This window comes from Portunus trituberculatus, chromosome 37 (assembly GCF_017591435.1).
Source record: "Portunus trituberculatus isolate SZX2019 chromosome 37, ASM1759143v1, whole genome shotgun sequence".
Taxonomy (NCBI): domain Eukaryota; kingdom Metazoa; phylum Arthropoda; class Malacostraca; order Decapoda; family Portunidae; genus Portunus; species Portunus trituberculatus.
This window is the reverse complement of record NC_059291.1, coordinates 8,788,209-8,813,615: the sequence shown is the minus strand read 5'-3', so window position 1 is coordinate 8,813,615 and position 25,407 is coordinate 8,788,209. Positions and strand designations below refer to the sequence as shown.

General features: G+C 38.2%; 1 protein-coding gene across 1 annotated transcript in view; it reads right to left on the bottom strand.

Moving 5' to 3' along the window:
- Positions 1-25,407, bottom strand: part of LOC123514063 — a 221,370-nt gene that overhangs the window by 12,939 nt on the left and 183,024 nt on the right. The window contains exons 58-76 of the mRNA XM_045271661.1: positions 25,006-25,209; positions 24,060-24,211; positions 22,622-22,820; positions 15,294-15,509; positions 13,741-13,865; positions 12,046-12,118; positions 11,658-11,852; positions 10,999-11,370; positions 10,650-10,877; positions 9,476-9,664; positions 9,123-9,329; positions 7,654-7,881; positions 5,940-7,454; positions 5,249-5,815; positions 3,033-3,227; positions 2,240-2,884; positions 1,939-2,121; positions 961-1,524; positions 591-779 (exon numbers count right to left, since the gene is read on the bottom strand). Of these exons, the coding sequence (XP_045127596.1) occupies positions 591-779; positions 961-1,524; positions 1,939-2,121; positions 2,240-2,884; positions 3,033-3,227; positions 5,249-5,815; positions 5,940-7,454; positions 7,654-7,881; positions 9,123-9,329; positions 9,476-9,664; positions 10,650-10,877; positions 10,999-11,370; positions 11,658-11,852; positions 12,046-12,118; positions 13,741-13,865; positions 15,294-15,509; positions 22,622-22,820; positions 24,060-24,211; positions 25,006-25,209 (6,246 nt within the window). The remainder of the gene's footprint in view (positions 1-590; positions 780-960; positions 1,525-1,938; positions 2,122-2,239; positions 2,885-3,032; positions 3,228-5,248; positions 5,816-5,939; positions 7,455-7,653; positions 7,882-9,122; positions 9,330-9,475; positions 9,665-10,649; positions 10,878-10,998; positions 11,371-11,657; positions 11,853-12,045; positions 12,119-13,740; positions 13,866-15,293; positions 15,510-22,621; positions 22,821-24,059; positions 24,212-25,005; positions 25,210-25,407) is intronic.

Genomic DNA, 25,407 nt, shown 5'->3' with positions numbered 1-25,407 from the left:
TAACCTTTGAGTTTGGGACCTGACATCCTTAGGTTAAGAGATGTTAAAAGCTTATTACATTAAACATTACACTGTATATATATATATATATATATATATATATATATATATATATATATATATATATATATATATATATATATATATATATATATATATATATATATATATATATATATATATATATATATATATATATATATATATATATATATATATATATATATATATATATATATATATATATATATATATATATATATATATATATATATATATATATATATATATATATATATATATATATATATATATATATATATATATATATATATATATATATATATATATATATATATATATATATATATATATATATATATGCGTAAATGTGTGCTGTAGGTTATCTTACGAGGGTAGCAAGAAGTATAGGGATCTCCTGAATAGTCTATATATGTATATATATATATATATATATATATATATATATATATATATATATATATATATGTATATATATATATATATATATGTATATATATATATATATATATATATAATGCGTAAATGTGTGCTGTAGGTTATCTTACGAGGGTAGCAAGAAGTATAGGGATCTCCTGAATAGTCTGAGGCACAGGAACACACTGCACGATGGTTAACAATTTGACAGATGGCATTCTCTCCACAGTCACAGGGATCAAGACAGTGTCCCTCCAGGCAAGCCAGCAGGTCTGGGCACTGGCTGTCATCTGAGCATCCCACTGGAGGCTCCTCAATTACTAAGAAGTAAATCAGGTTAGTTTGGGGTTGTTGTATAATGATATGTTATGTTAGCATGTCATAAAACCTGTTGAAAAATGGTATTAGAAAGCACACATGATAGAAAAAACATATATAATGCTGGCATAATTCTGATAGTAATGATATGTAAAATAAATGAAAGTTAAGAAATATTCATACTTCTGCGGCACTGAACTTGAGCGTCGCCTTTGAACCCTGGAGGACAGGTGCAGGTCACAGATTTGATGGGTCGTATTTCTTGAACATTGCAGTTAGCATTTTGTGCACAAGGCCTTTCTTCCTTACATGGGTCAGTACATAACCCATACACACACACCAAACCTATTCCACAATCCTGATCTACAACACATGCAGTAACTGGGGGACGGCAGGCTATGGTAGGACGGCCGTGATGCCCTAGAGGGCAAGAGCATGTGAAATTGTGATCTTGGTTGATGCAAAGGGCACCAAGGCCACATGGATTAGGCTTGCAAGGATCCTGGCACTTTTGGTTTATGCAGGCACGTTCTGGGGGACACTCATCATTGCTTAAACAGCCAATGGCAAGACATGCCACTTTAGGATCACCATGTTCACCAGAAGAGCAAGAACACTCCACTTCATGTTGATTTACAGAGCACTTTGCAGATGATGCACATGGGGAGTCTTGTAAGCATGGGTCTATGCACTTTTGTGATACACATGCTCTGTCATTTGGACAGTCAATATCGTTGACACATTCCACTGAAATAAGAAAACAGAAAATGTAAGGAGGTGTCACTGTGGGCAAAAAGCCTGTTGTTGTAATTTGTATGTACAATGTGCTGTCAGAATGCAGTAAGTGTATTAACATTTCATTTTATTAAAATAATAGGTTTGGTCAAAGAATGTAGAAAATATATGGCATGTTAGGGTATTTCAGAAAAAAAAAAGTAGTTAACAAATTAAAATTAAGGTTTTTGAATTTGTGAAATCAATTAGAAGAATGTTTACCTCGTAGACAAAAAAAAAAAAAAAAAAAAAAAAAAAAAAAAAGGTAGACAAATGAAAAGAAAATTACCTTAAAGTTTACAAGGGAGTGAATGAGTTGTTCAGTTTTGCATTGCAAAATCTAATAGAAAAGTTTCTTTGTCTTCTTCAGAGTAAATTTCAACCTACCTCTGTAACATGCCACATTGGGATTGCCAGTGTAGGATGGAGGACAGGTACAGTAAGGTCGATGTTGTGAGACGTAACATTCCGCGTTGATACCACAATGGCAAGGGTCACTACACAGGCCTTCAATACATGCTTCACTGAATAGGCAATCTGAGTGCTGGGTGCAGCCTCCTTGTGATGGTACTGATAACAAAAGATAAAAGATGTGATGAATTGATTGACATACTGGAATTGTATTCTCACTTCAACATTGAATAGTGATTGACATATATATAAAGAATGAAATGTAAAATGTACTCACTTGAACGACATTCAATCTTGGCATCACCGTGATATCCTGGTGGACAAGTGCAGCTCATTGATCTACGTGGAGTGGAGTCTATTACAGAGCAGACAGCATTTGGTCCACAAGGCTTGTGCTCCCGACATAGGTCACGGCATGAAGCACCTGAATCAGTGTCATCCTGGCGGATGTATACTGCAGAAACTTTGTTATGATAACGAGTTACTAGCGAGTCCAAGATGCATCCATGGGTGGATATACAGTCCTGGTCCATTATGCAAGAACTGGGGTCCTTGGGTTCCTCACAGTTGAATCGTGGATCACCAGTAAGGCCAGGTAAACAGTAACATTTATAAGTGTGATCAACTACACGACAAGAGGCATCCTTTGCACAGGGATTATAATAGGTGCAAGGGTCTTTGCACTCACCATTAACACAGGCCTCAAAGTTTCTACAGTCATTATTGTTGACACATTCCACTATCTGGCATGAGTGTTTAGGATTTCCTGTGGTGCCTGGAGGACACTCACATTGTGCTTGGTGGTTGGTGCTCACACACACAGCACTTGGAGGGCAGGTATTGTCCTCTTTACAGGGATCCATGCATACATGATGCTTGCATATTTCAGAGTCTGGACAACTGGAATCTTCTTCACAGTCAACTGTTGAGAAAAATATCCATTAGCTGTGATAAGGATTAGATAGTTTCTTTCCAATGTCGTAGTAGGCTAACACCAATGAATAATTAAAGAAATTGAAAATATTTACTGAAATTAATTATATAAGTAGACAAATAAAGTAATAACTTACTTTTAGTACAACCTATTTGAGGATTTCCAGCATAACCAGGCTGGCAGTGACACACAGGACGGTGGTTTTGGGTTGTACAGAGGGCACCTGGTCCACATCCAGCAGGGCATGGATTACGACATATCCCTGCTTCACATGCCAATACCAGTGGGCAGTCAAAGTCACTCTTACAGCCTCCTTCTCTGTCAAATTGATCTGTAAAACAAATTTGTTGATGGTTAGCCATATAAAAAAATATACATGAAATAAGAAATAAAGTATGGATTATCTCCATTGATGTTTGACCAAGTCCTGAGGATTTAGCACTAACTTCAAAATATGATGAATCTCTAATATGTGTGTATGTGTATTTACCTAGTTGTGATGTACAGGGTTTGAGCGGGGCTCATAGTGTCCTATCTCCATGTCTCCATTGTTTGTGTGTGTGTGTGTGTATTTACCTATAGTCCGTTCATCCAAAGAATCCAGGCCGAAACTGCTAGTTCGGTTGGCAGTCCTGCCCACCCCCGCCGCCACTAAACCTTCCTGACACTTAAATTTTCTTCAAGTACATTTATTTTTCTTCACTTAACTCAATAGATATACAAGTTTATAGCCTGAAGAAAAATAAATGTACTTGAAGAAAAAAGTGTCGAAGTTTAGTGGCGAAGGCAGGCTGCCAACCGAACTAACAGTTTCGGGCTGGATTCTTTGGATGAACGGACTATAGTTGTAGTTTTACAGGGCCTGGGCTTTATGCTCGTGTGGCCCTGTCTCAATATCTACACTTATCCAATTTTTCTTTAAAACTATGCACACTTGTTGCTGACACCACTTCTTCACTCAAACTGTTCCACGTCTCAACACATCTTTGTGGGAAACTAAATTTTTTAACATCTCTCAGACATCTTCCCTTTCTCAGCTTTTTACTATGTGATCTTGTGCTTCGAATGTCATATTCTTCTCTCAGGATCAGTTTCTCATTATCCACTTGGTCCATTCTGTTGATCAATTTATAAACTTGTATCAGATCCCCTCTCTCCCTTCTCTGTTCCAGGGTTGGTAGATCCATAGCCTTTAGCTCCTCATTATGTCATCCCTTCAAATTCTGGAACCATTCTTGTAGCCATTTTTTGTAGTCTGTCCAACTTCCTTATGTGTTTCTTTGTGTGTGTGTGTGTGTAATTCACCTAGGTCGCCTGCTGGTCACCCAGCCAGTCTTCCCCATTACGGAGCGAGCTCAGAGCTCATAGACCGATCTTCGGGTAGGACTGAGACCACAACACACTCCACACACCGGGAAAGCGAGGCCACAACCCCTCAAGTTACCTCCCGTACCTATTTACTGCTAGGTGAACAGGGGCCACACATTAAGAGGCTTGCCCATTTGCCTCACCGCACTGGGACTGTGTGTGTGTGTGTGTGTGTGTGTGTGTGTGTGTGTGTGTGTGTGTGTGTGTGTGTGTGTGTGTGTGTGTGTGTGTGTGTGTGTGTGTGTAGTGTGTGATTCACCTACAGTCATCTGCTGGTCACTCAGCCAGCTTTTCTACATAAAGAGCACAGAGCTCATAGTGAGTGAATTTTGGGTAGGACTGAGGCCATTCACAATCATACAATGAGTCAGTGAGGCCATAGTTATATCCCATACCTACTTGCTGCAGATGAGCTGGGATTATACATAATGAGGCTTACCCATTTGCCTTGCTGTGCCAAAGACCTGAACTGGGCCTTCTCAGAGCTGAGTGTGCTGATCACTACATTATGTAGCACTCATGCATATTTGTGTGTTAAGATATTTGTTCACTATGATATTTCAATCTTTTCATTAATTCAATAAATTAATGATATGCAGTACACTGATTCAGTTGAGATTAGATAGTGAACTCTTCCAGTCAAAAATTTATGTTTTGGCCATTTTATATAATTTGAATAAATAACTTTTTGCTTAATTTATTATGGGCAAAAACCTATATAGATTAGCATATTTGGGTGCTGCCATCAAGATCCACTTTAGCTAAAGTGGATCTATGATTCTCCACATATTAGAAAATTACTGAAGTTATAGGAAACAAAATTTCCTTATGGTGGGCTTGACAGCATAAATTGAAAATATTTGTGCAGAAATTTTATTCATTGGTATGTAAGTTAAGTTTTAAAGAGCCATTGAACATTTCTTTTAATCAGGAAACTTAAGAGTTCACTATTTTATACATATTATAAGACTGAAAAAAACATACCTGGGACACAAGCAAACTGAGGGTCTCCACTGTAGCCAGCAGGGCAAATGCATGACATTGCTTTTACAGGTCTGGTGTTCAGAACCTGGCACACAGCACCAGAACTGCATGGCTGTAATTCTTCACACAAGTCCACACAGCGTCCATCTAGACATCCTTGTGAGTCTGAACAGTCATGATCTAGTTTACAGTCTGGTACAGGGATCAGTGAGCAGTAATGATCAGGATCACCCTTGTAACCTGCTTGACAATAACACTTTGCCACATGGTCTGTGGCACGACACTCAGCATTGGTAACACAGCTTATCTGGCTACAAGAATCTTGACACTTTTGATTTAAGCACTGATGATTGCTTGGGCATTCTGAATCTTGTGAACACCCTATAGGTTGACATTTTACATAGGGATCACCAGCAAAGCCTTCAGGACATAAGCAGACAGGACCTAGACTTGATGATTGACACTTGGCAGCATATCCACAAGGATTGTCAGCTTCACATGCTTTCTTGCAATGACCATTTACACATGCATGTTCAGGTGGACAATCTCCATTCTGTCGGCACCCAACTGCAAAACAATAGCATTGCTTATTAACTACATGTACACACTCCTGTGATATAATAATAAAAGGGCACAAAAACTCTATAGAGTTGGATAATGATATTCACTACAATACTTAATATTTACATACCTGGAGTACATTTAAGAAGTGGATCTCCTTGATAACCAGCAATACAAGTACAGATGGCACGATGACCTGTGCTACGGCATGTGGCACCTGGACCGCAGGGATTATTCTTGCAGGCATCTCTGCATTCATCTTCCAAACACATTTGATTCCAAGGGCAGTCTTGATGGGAAGTACAGCCTGGAGTAGGGATTGTAATACACTCCTTGAAGGGATCTCCTGTCATGCTGGGTCCACACTGGCAACTCATGGTAGCAAAACCATGCCTTAGTTGAGCTACACAAGTTGCTTGATTTCCACATGGAGTTCTTTTGCAAAGGTCCTGACAGGTCCCATCAAGGCAAGCTTCTCCCAGTTGACAATCTGGATCAGAGGTGCAAGATGGAGAGGAAACAAGAGGCACACATCTTCCTACACTGTTGAGTGTGTGGCCTTCTGAACAGGAACACTTTACTTGATGATCTACAACACTACAGGTCTGAGTAGTGCTGCAGGGATTGTTGGTATGACAGGGGTCCAAACAGCTGGCTTCAAGGCAGGATAGGGTGGGTGGGCAATCAGAATCCTTAAAGCAGTCTATTTTGTTGCAGCCCAAATCTGGATTTCCTGTGAATCCAGGTTCACAAGTACATTTTGTGGTATGCCTAATTATGTGACATTTAGCATGAGAACCACAAGGGTTTGCCACCTTGCAAATATCTGTACACTTGCTTTTCAGACAGACAGTTTCATTGGAACAGTCACTGTCATGTATGCACTCTGGAGGTAAGCAATGATCATAGCCATCTCCCATGTAGCTTGGAGGACAGTAACAGATGGGGCGGTGGTTGATGGCCCGACACTCTGCACCAGCAGCACAACTTTTTTCACATGGATCACTACAATGGCCTCCAATGCAAGCATGGAAAATGGGACAGTCACTGTCATATTGGCATCCTTCTTTTTCTTTTTCAGCTCTAATGCACTCATGGTGGGTACTTTGAACATATCCTGGGGGACACTCACATACTACCGTACGGAGTTGAGACATATCCACCACCCGGCATACAGCTCCTTTACCACATGGATTTGTGTACAAACATAGATTTTCACATTTTTTATCAACACAACCATGTCCTTCTACACATTCTAGATCAGTGAAGCATTCATCTACAAGTGGTTTTGAACAGTTAATGTGCGGATCACCTACTAAGGGTGGGGCACAAGTACAGATGTGGTCTTGGGTGATGCAGAAAGGTCCATTCTTGCAGTAAGGTACCAGTATACAAGGATCTATACATGCTCCACGATAGCATGTCTGATCTGAAGGGCATTCCTTGCTGGAGGTGCAGTTCAGGCTTTGACACAGTAATGTGGGATCACCTATGTGGCCTGGCTTACAGGAGCACTTTGCAGTATGACTAACTGTGATGCAGGTGGCTGTTGGAGCACAGGGTTGATCCACCTGACATGGATCATAGCAAATGCCATTGTAGCATTTTTCATTGTAGGGGCAGTTTGAGTCTGTCTGGCATCCAACTGGGATAAGAAGCAACATGTCAGTAAAGAAGGCCATGCACATTTTAAAGCAACTGATTGTTGTTATTATTGTTATGTATGTAGATGTTAATGGAGAAATATTAAAACAAGTTTATACCAGGCCTAGTAAGGTATTAAAGAAATTAGTTATTTGATAAGTAAAACAAAAATCATCTTGGGTAATAAACAGGTGGCTTACTTGGAGAGCAGGAGATGTGTGGGTCTCCTTGAGTATTTGCGGGACAAGAGCACACTGCGCGCTGTTGCACCACTTGACAATGAGCAGTGGGGGGACAAGAGTGTGGGCAGAGGAGAGAGCATCTACCTCCCTGGCACCAATGGGAAGGACTACAGTCTGAGTGGGAGTGGCAGATCTGGCCCTCTCCACCTATTGTCCAGTTAGTTCCAGCCACCACATCAGGCACAGCTGGTATGTGCATGTTGATGTTAGTTAACTTCTCAATACTCTACAATTATTGTCCTTCATAGTCTTCAATTAATGGCTAGCTTATAAGTTCAAGCAAGCTATTAAAAATGATTTGAGTTGACTAGTTTTGCTAAATTAGTAATATGCTAATGAAATGAGCTGTAGTAGTCTTACTGACTGGATATTATATTAGCTAGTAGTCTTAGTATTATAAGTAATAATTTTATTAATCATATAAGACTTCAGGAAAAAAATCCAATTGTCAAATAAATTGTTATTTGTGTTTACAAGAAGCACAAGGTTATGGATGTCTTAGGTGGGGGGAAAAAAGAGCACATTTTTCTGGCCATTAGTTGGTTGCTCTTACTCATGCACAGGTTCATTCCATCTCCTTCAGTCATCATCTTGAAAACACATATGGGATGCTCTTACCATGGTTGGTGGCAACATACACCATTACTATTTCCAAAAATCTTCATGTTTTGCTAGTGCATTAGTGCAATTCATATTGTCTACTCGACATAAAATATACAACTTGTTAGACTAAGGCAGTTTCCCTTCATGAGAAGGTAGCCACAGGCTTATGAAGGATATATCTTGGAACTCAATTTTCTTTGATCTGTTAAAGGCAATAAGTATATATTATTTTAGTCATTGATTAAGACTTCCATATGGATGAAAAATAAATCTAAATAAAACCAGCATTATACATGTAAATATGTTGTAAGTTCTGTTCCTCTGGCCAGATATTAGTAACAAATCTTTCAGGGTGGAAGAGCAGTCTTCAACTGGAGACCTACCTCTGATAGTTCAGTGCTAGAAGAATGCTCTTGCTTAATATCCCTCATACTCATACACTCTATTAAAACACCAACACTCCACACAGTTCAAGGTAACTTTAGAAGAACTCTTCCTGGCTTGACAGTTCATAAAAAGTAGAAATTAACTTGATTATGATAATGTTGCTGGTGTGCATGGTGGATATTAATAGAGTACAGATATGAAGAGGTGGAAGAAAACTGTCCTTGATCTACTAAGGGTTGGAGATGAGACAACATTGTTTCAACCCACACCTTGTTCAGTACTGGTTCATTCCAGTTCATTAATAAAGACAAAACAAGTCTCATAATAGACTAAAAATTTTTAGTATCACTTTGATTTTTTTTTTTTTTTTTATTGTCCATATTCAGTGAAGTAGAATAACCAGCATGTCAAGAATCAATAGTGATGTGACTACTTACCTGGTTGGCACTGAACTTCTGGGTCCCCAGTAAAGCCTAGTGGGCATCTACATACTGCCTGGTGATTGTGGACGTGACAGAAAGCATCAAGTCCACATGGACGATCAGCAATACAAGGACTGATGCAACGTTCATTAATGCAAGCAAGGGTGTCATCACAGTCATCATTACTGAAGCACTGTGGATATACTTCTGTGACTGGAGGTTCTGGGGGGGAGATTATGAGGATGAATAATTACTAGAAAGTAGAAGATTCAATATTAAAGATAAAATGAAACTTGTATAATATGAAAGATTAAATGAAACTTGTAATCCTTAAAATGAACACAACACAAGAGTGTGGATGTACTTACGTCGTTGGCATTCCACTTGAGCATCACCAGTGAAGCCAAAGATGCACTCACACTGGGATCTGTGATTGACCCCTGTGCAAATAGCATTAAGTCCACATGGATCAAGATGGCACACACTGATACAGTTTCCTTCCTTGCAAGATTCATGTGTAGCACAGTCTTCATCTTCATCACAGCGTGGCTCCACACCTGTATCAAGGCAACAATGATAGTTAATTAGTATAACAATCTAAAGGTTATGAGTATTTTACTTGTCATGGTGAGTAAATAATTGTTTGATATATAAGAATTGATTCTTAGTTGCAAGTGGAAAGTGTGAAAATGATTTTTCTACTCGTCAGTGATGAGTTAGATGGCATCACTGTACTTCCTATGTAGCTCCACAGCATGCATGACCTAATCCCTATACCACATGTAGTGGTATAGGGATATCTTTGTGTGTAGTAATTGTCAACTCAGTTTGTATAACTAATTGACATTCTGACACCACCAGACTGTGAAATATGTTTAATATAATGAAAAAAGATAAAACTTTATGGAGCGAATGAGTTAAAAAAAAAAGAAAAAAAAAGTTGAGAGAATTAGGTATGGGTGATATCTATATTTGTAATTTTGTATATGCCATTCCTTTATTCAATAATGGGAAAAATCAAGTTATTAACATCCAGTTTTAATCCAGCCACTGCCAACAATGTGTTTCACAAACACATGGTCAATGCCAATGCTGTGTATATAGCAGCAACTTGAAAAAATTCTAAACTGTGCATTTTTGGTTTTACTTGACAGAAAGCATATATACTTCTTGTACTTCAAACCTTACTCTCGTTTGGAGATGTATTTGTAGCTACATAAGAAGTCCTTAGAATCACACTGACTTGCACTTTCAGAATTATAAGTGTGATGTAAAGTTGTGTCTGAAGTACTGCTTCAGGGAATCTTTTCACTTGTGAAGTGATTCATTGCTACTTATCAGTAGTATCTATATGAAAGAAAAGCAGTGGAAAAAGGTGAATAATATTTTCCAACTGTCTTTAATGTTATGTAGGATAATGGCTGGTACCACAGGTGGACTCATGGTTAAAGCACTGCTTATGTAAGTAGCAAAACATGAAAGATAAATTAATCATATAGAAATTATCTTATCAAAAACAAGAAATACAATAATTAATATTACCTGGCTTTTTACAACTGCCATCTGCCATTAGTATATAATCTGGTGGGCACTGACACACTATTGTTCTTAATGGCACAGCATCCAACACTCGACATTCCTGAGATTGCAGACAAGGAGAGTCAAGAGCACATGGGTTTTGGCACAAAGCATTAATACAGGTCTGGGCTGATGGACAGTCTGAATCTTGTCGACAATATGGTTCTGGTAGTGTTGGCAGTGGATCCCGAACTGAAAGTGAAGAAGTCAGTTACAATGTCAGAGTTTACTTGAAAACAGTTAAAAATTTTCCTATATCAAAAGCAAATATGACACTTTTCTTTAAAAAAAAAAAAAGGAAAAGGAAGATTACCTTCATAACACTGAAGATATGGATTGCCTCTGAGGGGAGGAGGACACACACACATAACTGCATGGTTGGCAGCACGACATTCAGCCTGTGGAGCACAGGTGGTTGCTTCGCACACAGGGACACAGACATGGTTCTGGTAGTCACAGGCCTTATCATCAGCACAATCATCATTTGAGGTGCAGCCAACAGTGACACAAGCCAAGGTAGGATTGCCTTGCATTCCCGGGGGGCAGTAACACTGAGCTCGGTGCAAGATTGGCCGACACTCAGCATTGGTGCCACAGGCAGGGCCTCTATAGGAGCAGGGATTCACACAGTTCTGGTCGATACACGTTCTATCCACTGGACAATCATCGTCAATCACGCATTGCGCTGTGAGAAATGCACGATTATTTTGTTGAACTTACCTTCTGAATGGCTGTTAGGCAAACTAATAGCAGCAAATCTGAGGCATATGTCCAGAAGCAGGGTTATGCAGTGGCTGGCAAGCTGGTTAGGAGATCTCTTCAAGCACATAGTCACACTCCAGAAGATGCTCAAGTTACTGTAACTGGCAGCACCAGGTGTCATATCTGTAGTAATGCTCAAAATCTGAAAAGAAACCCTGGTATTTCTTCATGCATGTGAAGCTGCATGACGATGCCTTTGCTGCTACTCACGTTTAAAGCACTCAGTTTGCGGGTTGCCAGCCCATCCCTCAGGACAGTAACATACTGGGCGATGCTGTTGAGTGCGACAAAGAGCCTCCTTACCACAAGGATCTTCTACCAGACAGGGATCTGCACATGCCTCATTTATGCAGGCTTCACTGTATGGACAGTCAGAATCATCGCGGCACTCTGGTTCTTCTTTAGCTGTTACAGGTTAAAGATATGTGTAAGGATGTCTGCATATAAGAAATTAGTGTTGTTTATTTAATAAACAGTGTGTGTTGGACCTTATTTATAAGATGAATATATGTATTCTGTGTGGCCTTGATGGACATTGACAATCCTTAATTACTCAAGTACTATAGCAAAATAGCATGCAAATGTGAGTGTGACTTACTTTGATAACAGTTTACATAGGGATTTCCTGTGTAGTCTGGTGGGCAACTGCACTTAACCTGTCGGTCTATAACCTGTAGGGATAGGTAAAAATTTTATTGTTTCATTCCTTTTAATTTATTACTTTTATTTTGGGAACTTTTGTTTTCAGAATTATGAATAAAAGACTCAACCTGCACTAAAAGACTCAACCTGCTTTGACTTTTTTTTGTTTTATCTAAAACTGAAACTCAATAACTACCAGAAATATTGCAGTAAAATTTTAATTCTAACTCCCTTTTCATTTGATTATGTCCTAAATGAACTTTCAGGAAAATGTTCAACCATCAGGATATGTAGTTGAAAATATATAAATATTTTCAACTACATATCCTGATGGTTGAACGTATAGCTAGTTTTTGTAAATATAGTTTGATGTGCTTGATAAGTAAGAACAAATGAATGTAAAGATTAGAGATATGAAAAAAAATATGTTAACAGGGCATATGCTCTTTGATGTATGTGGTATTCAAATTTTTATATTAATTCTTTTCTTCATAACTGTGAATAAGGGCGTGTTGACACCAAGCGAATCAAATGAATTCAATTCATGAAGAATCAACACGATTCATGAATTGTGTTGATTCACCGCATTAGTTTCAGTGTTACTGTTTACTCCAGGCGAATCGAGTCAATTCAAATCATGGCGATTCATGGTGATTCAGAATCAATGATTGGTTTGGACCCATTTTTTCCATCAGTCAAGGCAATTCAGCCGAGGAGTAAGCATCATGCTTGTGGACGTCCTAATCAATTTAGTACGCGAATGATGTGCTATATATGATCCTAATGATTCTGTGCATCTAGATCATGTACATGTATTGTACTGAACCATAGGAGGAATTGCAATATTATTCTGCATATTTTGAAAACAAATGACAACAGAAAGCATTATGGATATGTTTACATATTTTCATGTGGCAACTGTAGGGTGTATCGTCTACTTTTGAAATGTGCGACAATGTAACCATCAGTCAGCCAGGCACCAGCCAGAGTGGGAGAGGGGTGTATACTTCCTGCTATTAACCACTGTGCCTCTGATTTTGTTCACTAAATACTGTGGTATGGCACGTCATGTAAAGTAAAAGTTAATATGACATAATACTGAAATTAACATATCTGTAATTGTTTTAGTATCCTCTTGATATCCTCTGTAAGCCTAAATACAGATTAGATCCAATAATATGGTATCAATTGGTGCGCCCATTTCTTCTGCGGTGAATGTATGTATCAGTGAATCATTATGTCTTGCCACTTGACAGCATCCTCAGCCACAGTATAACACTACTGTTTCTGCAAAAGCTAATACGTCCATACTTCCCAAAGGCTACCTTGGTACTGAATCATCTGAATGATGTGAATCAGATGTGCTGAGACTCAGTTGGTTGGAACTACACCGATTCAAAATGACTCGATTCAAATGATTCTTCATGAATTGAATTACGAGTAATTTGATTAGCTGTGTGTAAACACATCCTAACTTTGAAAAGTAATATATCTGGCAATATTTTGTCAGGTTCTCTATGAAGTATCTTGGAAGAGGACTCACTGATTCTCTTTGTACCTAAAGACTGGAAAGGGCATTATAATATGGGAAATTGATATTTGGTAACTAGAGAAGGTTATGATGAAGAGGTAATTGTATAATGTAACATACCTGACATTTAGCATTTGGTGCACATGGGTTGAGTACACTACAAGGTTCCAGACACTGTCTATTGCGACACACCTCTCTTGGTGGACATTCATCATCAGTTGTGCACCCAGGAAGTTCCGTTGGACCTAATGTTAAACACACATTTATATGTCTATTACATTTCACTTACTTACATAGGAATAAACTACCCGTATTTATGTAATATTGTTTCATAAAAATTTTGAATGTAAATGAAAATTTACTGTGCTACAGTATATTTCATGCAAATGTGCAATATCAATCAGTGCCCAAATAATAGATAAGGTAAAATCATGCATTAAAGAGAAAAAATAGAAGTGGAGGACCTGCTGGTTATGAAAGTATTGATAAAATTACAATATCAAACATATTTAATTTGAGATCTTGGTATCTTCAAGTCTCTAAACACTGTAGATGATGGAGGCAAGAATCATCTGTAAATATAGAACTTGAGAAGTATTAGTACAAAAAAAAAAAGATTTATTTAACTAGTAATGCAAATTTTTGAAAATACATCACAGATACACAGCACATGTGTGTGTGTGTGTGTGTGTGTGTGTGTGTGTGTGTGTGTGTGTGTGTGTGTAAATGAAGCTCTTTATAATCACAGCTGCATGGGTATGATAAAAAAATTTATCTTGATAACCAAGAAATTGATAATGATGCCAAACTTTATATATAACTAGAAAATTCTCAACTGAACTGAAGAACAAAATCTGGACTCTTGATTCCCAAGTGGCAACTGTGGCAACAGTCATGCAGCACAAAGTATGTACTAATTGCATCTGCAATCTCATGGGATACATTTCCTTAATGGTCATTTTCCTTTCTATGGAAGTGTACACTTTTATAGTGTGTGTGTGTGTGTGTGTGTGTGTGTGTGTGTGTGTGTGTGTGTGTGTGTGTGTGTGTGTGTGTAATTCACCACGATCGCCTGCTGGTCACCCAGCCAGTCTTCCCCATTACTGAGCGAGCTCAGAGCTCATAGACCGATCTTCGGGTAGGACTGAGACCACAACACACTCCACACACCGGGTAAGCAAGGCCACAACCCCTCGAGTTACATCCCGCACCTAGTTACTGCTAGGTGAACAGGGGCCACACATTAAGAGGCTTGCCCATTTGCCTCCTCCAGGACTCGAACCCGGCCCTCTCAATTGTGAGTCGAGCGTGCTAACCACTACACTAAGCGGTGTGTGTGTGTGTGTGTGTGTGTGTGTGTGTGTGTGTGTGTGTGTGTGTGTGTGTGTGTGTGTGTGTGTGTGTGTGTGTGTGTGTGTGTGTGTGTGTGTGTGTGTGTGTGTGTCCTTACATCTGTTACTCTCAGAAGCTCTAAAAAATACAAATAAAAAATGAATTATGCTTTAGTTCAGCTGGAATTGTCTTTCTTCATAATTTGTGTGTAGATTTTGCTTGCATTTTTGTGTAAAATTATATTGTTGCCTCTTTATAAATGGCAGGTATCCTATTGAACAAGTTTATCTAATATTGTAGGTGGTTGTTCTCGAATATGAATATAATATCACAAGCCTTACGTGGTGTACATTCTATGTAGGCGTTGCCAGTGAAATCTGGTAGGCATGCACAAGTCATGGTCCTGAATGGCAGTGTGTCGATGACTCTACATTTGGCATTCAAACCACAAGGTTGTATTATCTTGCAGGGATCATCACATTCACCATTGAAGCAGGCAAGTTTGCTGCGACACTCTCCATCAGTCCTGCACCCAACAGGTGGCTCTCGTTCAGGTTCTGAAATAACACAGTGATTGATTGCAAATTATGACTAATGAGGCATACTATATGATAGAAATTATATTATCAATTTATCAATATACTTGAGGATTGTGAAATTTGAGGTACTGAAAATGATGGAAAAACACTATTCATTTTGGCTGCATGGCCTAGACCTGTGTGTGTGTGTGTGTGTGTGTGTGTGTGTGTGTGTGTGTGTGTTTACCTAGTTGTATTGTACAGGGTTTGAGCGGGATTCGTAGTGTCCTGTCTCCATGTCTCTATTTATCCAATTTTTCCTTAAAGTTATGAACATTATGTGCTGTAACAACTTTATTATTCAGTGGATTCCACTTCTCCACTGTTCTGTGTGGGAAACTGAATTTTCCAATATCCTTCACACACTGTCTCATCCTGATCTTCTTTACATGACCTCTTGTTTTTCATCTTCTGTCACCAGCACCAGGTCTTCCTTGTCTATCTTTTCCAATGCCAATGCCATCTTGTACATTGTTATTAGGTCTCCTCATTCTCTTCTATCTTGTAAGGTTGGTAATCCCATTTCCTTTAGCTGTTCTTTATATGTTAGGTCCTTTAGTTCTGGCACCATCTTTGTAGCAATCTTCTGTATCCGTTCTAATCTTACATCTTTTTCCTTCATATGTTAGGTCCTTTAGTTTTGGCACCATCTTTGTAGCAATCTTCTGTATCCGTTCTAATCTTCTTGTATCTTTTTTTAGAGTTTGGAGACCACACCACAGCTGCATATTCCAGCTTTGGACATATCATGCTTGTGATGATTTTTTCCATCATATCTTTGTCCTTGAATACGTATATAGTCAACATTCTATATGATATTCCAAATATCTTGCTTATGTGTTTTTTGGGATTCAGATTTTCTTGTATAATCACTCCTTGATCTTTTTCCTCTTTAGTCTTCATTATTTGTTCCTCTCTCATCAAATAGTTCCATACTGGTGTGTGTGTGTGTGTGTGTGTGTGTGTGTGTGTGTGTGTGTGTGTGTGTGTGTGTGTGTGTGTGTGTGTGTGTGTATTTACCTAATTGTATTTACCTAATTGTAACATACGGGAAAAGAGCTATGCTCGTGTTGTCCCGTCTCCATATCTATTAATGTCCAGCTTTTTCTTAAAATCATGAATATTCCTTGCGTTGACCACTTCCACGTCTAAACTATTCCATGCTTCCACCCTTCTATGAGGAAGCTATATTTTTCACATCTCTCCTATAAGTGGCCATTTTAGTTTTTCCCATGCCCTCTCGACATTCTTTCATTCCACATACACAGATCTTCCCTATCCATTTTTCCATGCCAATCATCACTCTGTATATTGCTATCAGGTCTCCCCTTTCTCTTCTGTTTTCCAGGGTTGGAAGTTGCATTCTTTTCAGTCTGTCTTCATAAGTCAAATCTCTTAAGTCAGGCACCATTTTGTTGCAGCCCTCTGTACTTTCTCTAGTTTCCTTATGTGTTTCTTTAAGTTCGAGCCCACTGTATTGTTGCATATTCAAGCCTCGGTCTTATCATTGCAGTAATTATTTTCTTCATCATTTCTTCATCTAAATATACGAACGCCACTCTTATGTTCCTCAATAAGTTCAATACTTCTCCAATTATTTTGTTTATATGTCTCTCTGGCGATAGGTCATTGGTAATTGTCACCCCAAGGTCTTTTTCTTCATGACTGGTTTTATGTCTTCATTTCCTATCTTGTACATACTCCTGATTCTTCTTTCACTCTTGCCAAACTCTATTTTCTTGCATTTTGTCGTGTTGAACTCCATTTGCCATGTACAGCTCCATTTCCATATTCTGTCCAAGTCTTCCTGGAGTAGTTCGCAATCTTTGTCACATCTCACTTTTCTTAACAATTTTGCATCGTCTGCAAATAGGCTCACATAACTGGACACCCCATCCACCATGTCATTTATGTAGACTGCGAACATTACTGGTGCCAACACTGATCCCTGTGGAACTCCACTCTCCACCAATCCCCATTCTGATGGTCTGTCCTTAATTATTGTTCTCATTTCTCTTCCTACCAAAAGTCTTCCATCCATTTTAGTAAACTGCCATGCACTCCTCCTACCATTTCAAGTTTCCAGATCAGTCTCTGGTGTGGTACCTTATCAAAGGCCTTTTTTAAATCCAGATATATTCCATCAGCCCAACCATCTCTTTCCTGTATTACATCTATCACCCTCGAATAGTAACATATCAGGTTTGTCGTGCATGAACGCCCTTTCTAAAACCAAATTGACACTCACAAAGTATGTCATTTTTCTCCAAGAAGTCTGTCCATCTATTCTTCACCACCCTCTCACACATCTTAGCTACCACACTTGTAAGTGACACTGGTCTATAGTTCAATGGGTCTCTCTTGTTACCTGATTTATAGATTGGGACAATGTTAGCTCTTTTCCAGTCTTGGGGCACTACACCTTCCCTTAATGAGGCATCAATTACTTCACAAACTTTTTCTGCCAGTTGCTCCCTGCATTCTCTTAAAATCCATCCTGATACCCCATCAGGTCCCACAGCTTTTCTCACTTCTAAACTCCCCATCATGTTCTTGATCTCCTCCACAGTTACTTGAAACTCCTTCATAATCCCTTTCTGTTCCATTACCAGTGGTTTGTCAAAAGCAGTCTCCTTTGTGAATACCTTCCGAAAGCATCCATTCATAGCCTCTGCCATTTCCTGGGATCTTCACTGCATACTCCATTTACTTCTAAACTTTCAATACTTTCTCTATTTTTGATGTTGTTGTTCACATGTCTGTAAAAAGCCTTGGTTGGTCTTTACATTTATCAATTATATCCTTTTCTTGTTTCTTTCTTTCTTCTCTTCTAATCAACACATATTCATTTCTTGCTCTTTTGTAACTTTCCACTGCTTAATCCGTCTTTTCCTTCTCCACCTCTTCCATGCATCCTCTTTTCTTGTTCTAGCCTTTTCACATCTATCGTTAAACCAGTCCTGCTTTCCAACTTCTCTATGTTGTCTTATTGGTACAAATTTTTCTCACCTTCTTTGTATATTTTTATAAATTCCTTCCACTTTTCATTTGCTCCTTAGCACTCTTGAATTTCATCCAATTTGTCTCTTGAAAGAATTTCTTTAGGTTTCCAAAATCTGTCTTGGCATAATTCCATCTTCCCACTTTATATTCTTCATTTCTTCTAGATTTCTCTTCATCTATCACCTTGAACTCCAAAACTGCATGATCACTCTTTGCTAAAGGGCACTCCACCCTCATCTCCTCAATGACCATTGGCTCTGTACTAAAGACCAAGTCCAGTCTTGACGATGCTCCCTCTCCTCCAAACCTAGTATCTTCTTTGACCCACTGAGTTAACACATTTTCCATTGCCAGTGTCAATAGTGTATTTCCCCATGTTGTCTCTGATCCTTCCATTGACCAGTCCTCCCAACACACCTCTTTACAATTAAAATCTCCCATCATTATAGTTCGTTCACAGCCACCCAACATTTCTTCCAGACATGTTCCTGTATCACTTATCATTTCTTCATATTCCTGTACTGACCATGCATTTGTCTTAGGTGGTACGTGTGTGTGTGTGTGTGTTTTTTTTCCTAGTTGTTGTATTGTACTTCTGCCTTTCTGTCCTTCTCCATATCTCCATTTATCTAATTTTTCTTTTTATGCACACTATGTCTGCAACAATTCCATTATCCTCATTCCATTTTTCCACCTTCTGTTAAAACTGTATTTTCAACATCCTTCACACACTGCCTCATCCTGATCTTCTTTTCATGTCCTCTTGTCCTTCCATCCTCTTCCGCAAACAGCACGAGGTCTTCTTTGTCTATCTTTTCAATATCATTTACTATCTTGTACATTGTTATTAGGTCCCCGCATTCTCTTCAATCTTGTAAGGTTGGCAGTCCCACTTCCTTCAGTCGTTCTTCATATGTGACGTCCTACTGTGTGTGTGTGTGTGTGTGTGTGTGTGTGTGTGTGTGTGTGTGTGTGTGTGTGTGTGTGTGTTTGTGTATTTACCTAGTTGTAGTTTTACAGGGCCTGGGCTTTATGCTTGTGTGTGTGGCCCCATCTCCATATCTACACTTATCCAATTTTTCTTTAAAACTATGCATACTTGTTCCTGACACCACTTCTTCACTCAAACTGTTTCAAGTCTCAACACATCTTTGCGGGAAACTATATTTTTAATATATCTTAGACTTCTTCCTTTCCTCAGCTTTTTACTATGTGATCTTGTGCTTTGAATGTTATATTCTTTTCTCAGGATCAGATTCTCATTATCCACTTGGTCCATTCCGTTGATCAATGTATAAACTTGTATCAGATCCCCTCTCTCCCTTCTCTGTTCCAGGGTTGGTAGATCCATAGCCTTTAGTCTCTCCTCATATGTCATCCCTTCAAATTCTGGAACCATTCTTGTAGACATTTTTTGTAGTCTCTCCAGCTTCCTTATGTGTTTCTTTTTATGAGGGATCCACACTACTCCTGCATATTCCAATCTGGGTCTTATTGTAGTACTTATCAGTTTCTTCATCATTTCTTTGTCCATGTAGTGAAATGCTATTCCAATATTCCTTAGCAAATTATAAGTCTCTCTGAAAATTCTATCAATATGGCTTACCAGCTGATTATTTTCTTCCATCGTCACTCCCAAATCCTTTTCCTTTTTTACTTTCTCTAGTTCTGCTCCATCTCCCATCTTATAGATTCCCACTGGTCGTCTTTCACTCTTTTCCCATTTCCATGACATGACTTTTGTCCACATTGAATTCCACCTCCCACTTTTTACTCCATTCCCAGATCTTACTTAGATCTTCCTGCAGTATTTTACAATCCTCTTTTGCTTTATAACTCTGCACAGTTTCGCATCGTCCATAAACAGATTTATGTAGCTGTTCACTCCTTCTGGCATGTCGTTATATATATATGAGAAAAGTATTGGTGCCAATACTGACCCCTGTGGCACTCTGCTTTCTACTGCTCTCCACTTGGACTTCATATCTTTAACTACCGTCCTTATTTCTCTCCCCCTCAAATAATTTTCCATCCATCTCAATGTGCTTCCTTTTAAGCCACCCTTCTCCTCTAACTTCCACAGTAATCTTGCATGTGGCACTTTATCAAATGCCTTTTTTAAATCCAAATAAATACAATCAACCCATCTCTCTCTCTTGTACTCTATCAACTATTCTAGAGTAGAAACTCAATAAATTTGTTACACACGACTGACCTTTTCTAAAACCAAATTGGCTATTTGATAATAATTTGTTGTCTTCAAGGAACTCGATCCATTGTTTCTTTATTACTCTTTCACACATCTTACATATTACACTAGTTAGTGATACTGATCTGTAATTTAAAGGTTCTTCCTTCCTTCCACTCTTATATATGGGAACCACCTCAGCTCTTTTCCATTCTACTGGTACTGTTCCATTTTCTATTGAGCATTTTATGATGTTGAATTCCTAGTTCTTCCCTACATTCTTTCAGTATTCTGCCTGAGACTTCATCCGGTCCCATTCCCTTTTCTTCATCCAGTTCCTTCATTAACTCTTTTATTTCAAGCTTGGTTACTTTAATTTCTTTCATATAGACGGTCCCTCTATTATCCTGTGGCCTTTAAAATTTAGATTCCTAAGTAAAGACCTCCTGAAATTTACTACTTAACAGTTCTGTCATACTATTTGGGTCTTCCACCATCCCATTCTCTCCTTTTAACCTTTCTATTGTTTCTTTTTGTCTTATTTTTCCGTTGATGAATCTGTACAACAATTTCGGTTGCTCCTTGCATTTTTCGACAATGTCCTTTTCATAGTTCCTCTCCTCTTCTTTCCTCACTTTAACATGTTCATTTCTCGCTGTCTTGAAGTTTTCCTTATTTACTGCATTTCTATTTCTCCTCCACCTTTTCCATGCTCCATCTCTTTTCTCCTTTGCCCTGGCACACCTTGCATTAAACCAATCTTTCTTTCCTTCTTCTTTAGGTCTATATTTGGGACATATTCCTGACTCCTGTTTTGTATATTTCCAAAAATAAGTTATATTTCTCTTGCACCCTCTCAGAGTTTTCCATCTCCTCCCAGTTAGCGTATTTGAAATAGTTCTGGAGATTCTCAATATCAGCCTTTCTGTAATATAATTGGTCTCCTTTGTATGATTCGTCTCTATCTTCTTTTCCCTCTTCTATATCCATTTCTAATATTACATGGTCACTCTTTCCCAATGGGCACTTATATCTTATATCATCATTCATTTGTATACCCCTTGTAAAAACCAGGTCCAATCTCGCCGCTTCGTCGTTTCCTCTGAATCTTGTGTTTTCCTTTACTCTTTGGTCCATCATATTATCGATCATTAGGTTCAGGAATCTTTCTCCACAGGCTTCTTCCCCCATACCACTTTCATAATTTTCCCAGTCCACTTCTTTACAGTTGAAGTCTCCTACTAATATCACTTTTCTCCTTTCTTTAATGACTCTCATTAGACTCCTTCTTGTGTCATCTATCATGTCTTTCTATTCTTAATTGGTCCATGAATTTGTGTGTGTGTGTGTGTGTGTGTGTGTGTGTGTGTGTGTGTGTGTGTGTGTGTGTGTGTGTGTGTGTGTGTGTGTGTGTCCTTATATCTTGAGTAATTTGGTGGTGCAGTGTTATCACCTCTCATTTATTTGTTTTATTTTTTCTAAATGTAGCAGTACTGCTACCAGCCTCCTTCTTCCCCTCTCACATGTTAGCCAGTATCACTAATATTGTGCCAAACAAATGGTGTATCTGCATAAAGACTTTGTATGTTCAGATTTGTGAACTGTATACAGAAATGCATATACTACAATATATAGCATGTATATATGAATTTTTACTATCTGTGATGTAAATGATAGGAATGTGTGATACATATATGTCAAAAGTGCAAAACTCAAGGAAATAATGAAGGAAATAATGTTTTTATCTCCTTAGTTTTCCTTAATCCTTTCCATTCACAAAATATGTAGCAAACAATCAAATATATGTATGTTTATTTCCTGATGGGGGGCTGCTTACTTATGTTGCAGCCAATATTAGCATCTCATATGTATGTTCATTTCCTGATGGGGGCTTACTTACTTATGGTGCAGCCAATATTAGCATCTCCTTCATATCCTGGAGGACAGGTACACATAGGACGGTGGTTGATAACTCTGCATTCAGCTTGAGGACCACAGTTGCAAGGGTCTTGACATTCTTGTCTGATACATGCAAGCCATGACGGGCAGTCAGAGTCTTTTATACAATCAGGCTGCTCACATTGTACGTTTGGATCACCCTGAAAAATAAGGTGTATGACCAAAAGTCTAAACTTGCATTCTGTTGACATGCTTGAATATTGATGTTTATAATGATTTGGTGATATCTATGAATGCAATTGCAATACATGTTCTTCGAAATTACAACAAATAGAATAAATCATGAGACTTTACATAATTTGAAAACAGATTTGATTTCTTATTGCAGAAAATACTGTATTATATATTGTTACTGTGAAAGAAGGAGTTGATTTGTGGTGTAGTACCACTTTGTTTACATGTGCAAAGAAGTCTGGGGTTTGATTTTAGAGCTTCTGTTGCCATAGATGACTTACCACCAACAACTGCCTCAATGCTGAACCTTGGCCTCATTTCCTGAGACTTTTTTATTTATTTATTTTCTGGAGAAAAGGTGTGTCTTATGAGCGATCAAATATGATATAAGAAATTCTGAGTGAGTGTCTGCACTTTGGTAGTGGTTTCATTCAGTCCTTTCTGATACTTATGAATGAAAGTAGAATCAATAATACCTAATTTATCTGTAAAATTTTTACATATATATTCTCCCAGATCCTTTTGTACTGAAAAAGATATTGCTAAAAACTTATATAAATTATTGGAATTTTATCTATAATGATAAGTTACTAGAAGGGAATTAACGATGCATGAAGTGAGTTTTGAGAAAGATGTCCATGGATGTATAGAGAAGTTTAAAGGCCTGTCCTTATGATTGAGCTTAGTGGGCAATGCCTGCAACATAGCCAAGTCTGCAGACACAACAATAGTGTTGTGTTGTCCCTTTACTATCATTATGGCCCAGTCATACCCAAACAACAGCCAGAGAAAGTGGTCATCAGGGCAGTACTTAAAGAATAGACAAGGAATTGGTAAAAGGAATGAGTATGGGTAAAATTGAGAATTCTAGTAAGAAAAGACACTTAGAATTTGGAAGCATGGAGGAAGAGAAAAGGTTTTTAACAAGCTAGTTAGGTAAATGTATGTGAATATTTGGACAGGGGAAGCTGAAGACTCTTCTGCTGTGGTCTTCCTTTCAGAAGATGTTTATGGCATCAGAGAGAGAGAGAGAGAGAGAGAGAGAGAGAGAGAGAGAGAGAGAGAGAGAATTACTTCAAACATTATATACTATAGGTAAGGAAATATAGTTGACAAATAGGTAAATAAAAAATTAACATACTTTAGTTTTGGCAATATTCACTATATCTATATATCATAAAATTGCATAATTTTTTTACACGCACCAAGAAATATTCAGGACAGAAGCACTGGGCACGCTGATTCACAACCCGACACTCTGCATTTGTACCACATGTTTCGTAATCACATGGATCTTCACACTTTCTGTTGATGCAGGCTTGCAGGACAGGACAGTCAGAGTTTGCTCGACACCCAGCTGTCATAAATACACTTATTAATGTGTGTGGATGACCTGTTTGTTTTGTGTATATGAGTACTGCAGTTGTAAGAAGCAAACACAAAAGGTTAATATTTTTGAGTAGCTAATAAATCAACAGTTTTGGGGGAGAGAACAAATGTTCAAGGATCTTTGTGTTTAAGATTCCAATGGATGGTGAGCAAGTGCACAATGGGACAGCTCTATAATCTAGAAGTTCAGCAAAGAATAATATTGAAAAAGAAAGTGGAGATGCTATCATGACTACATGTCAAGAGAAGATAGGGTGAAAATAATGAATTTAGTGAGTAACAATAATATTTTGTAAGATAAGTAAATGTAATGGGATTAATGGTAATCAAGAGTTTATTTTATTGATTAGTTTTATTTATTTTCTTATAGTTTCATATAAAAAAAGGTATGGCAGCCTTTATTATTACTCAATTTCATTATTACTTAATTTCATTGGTTAATTGCTAGAACTCAGACGTCCCAGAACTCATTTACATTTGATGATTCTGCTTATTTAAATGGAGATGCTACAGTCAATCCAGACTATGAAGAACATATCTTTTAATTCTATAGAAAATATATATAAGGAGACAAAAGCAGAATGCAACAGCAATTTCTCAACATATGAGGTATATAATATGTGATTAAAGAGCAGCACCCTTTCTCTATCTAGTGCCTGACATTCTACTTCCTTCATGGTCATAAATGGGATGAAGGACTTACCAATATCTATAATGAAGTATATCATAGTAGACAGTTGAAGAATGAAGAGATAAACTTACCTACAAGACACTGGATGTTGGGGTTTCCGACATAACCATCAGGACAAGAGCACACCGCTCTATGTTGGGTAACATGACACTCTGCATTAGGGGCACAGTTGTCATAAAGAACACATGGATCTTGACACTGTTGCTGAATACACGCCAGTTTGTCACTGCACTCATCATCCACCAGGCAGTCTGGTTTGGGTGTGGTTACCTCTACTGATGGAGGGGCACCAACAAGAAAGGGAAGGATGCTGAGTTAGATGGAGTAAGTAACATGCACTGCTCAATTCAACTATCCTGGATGTAATTTGCTCTATAAAATGCTGACATAGTAATTTGAGAGCATTTAATGTAGAGCACTTTTCCACGATAAGTGAAAATGATCAGAAGCTTCTTAAAATCTTTGAATGTCTT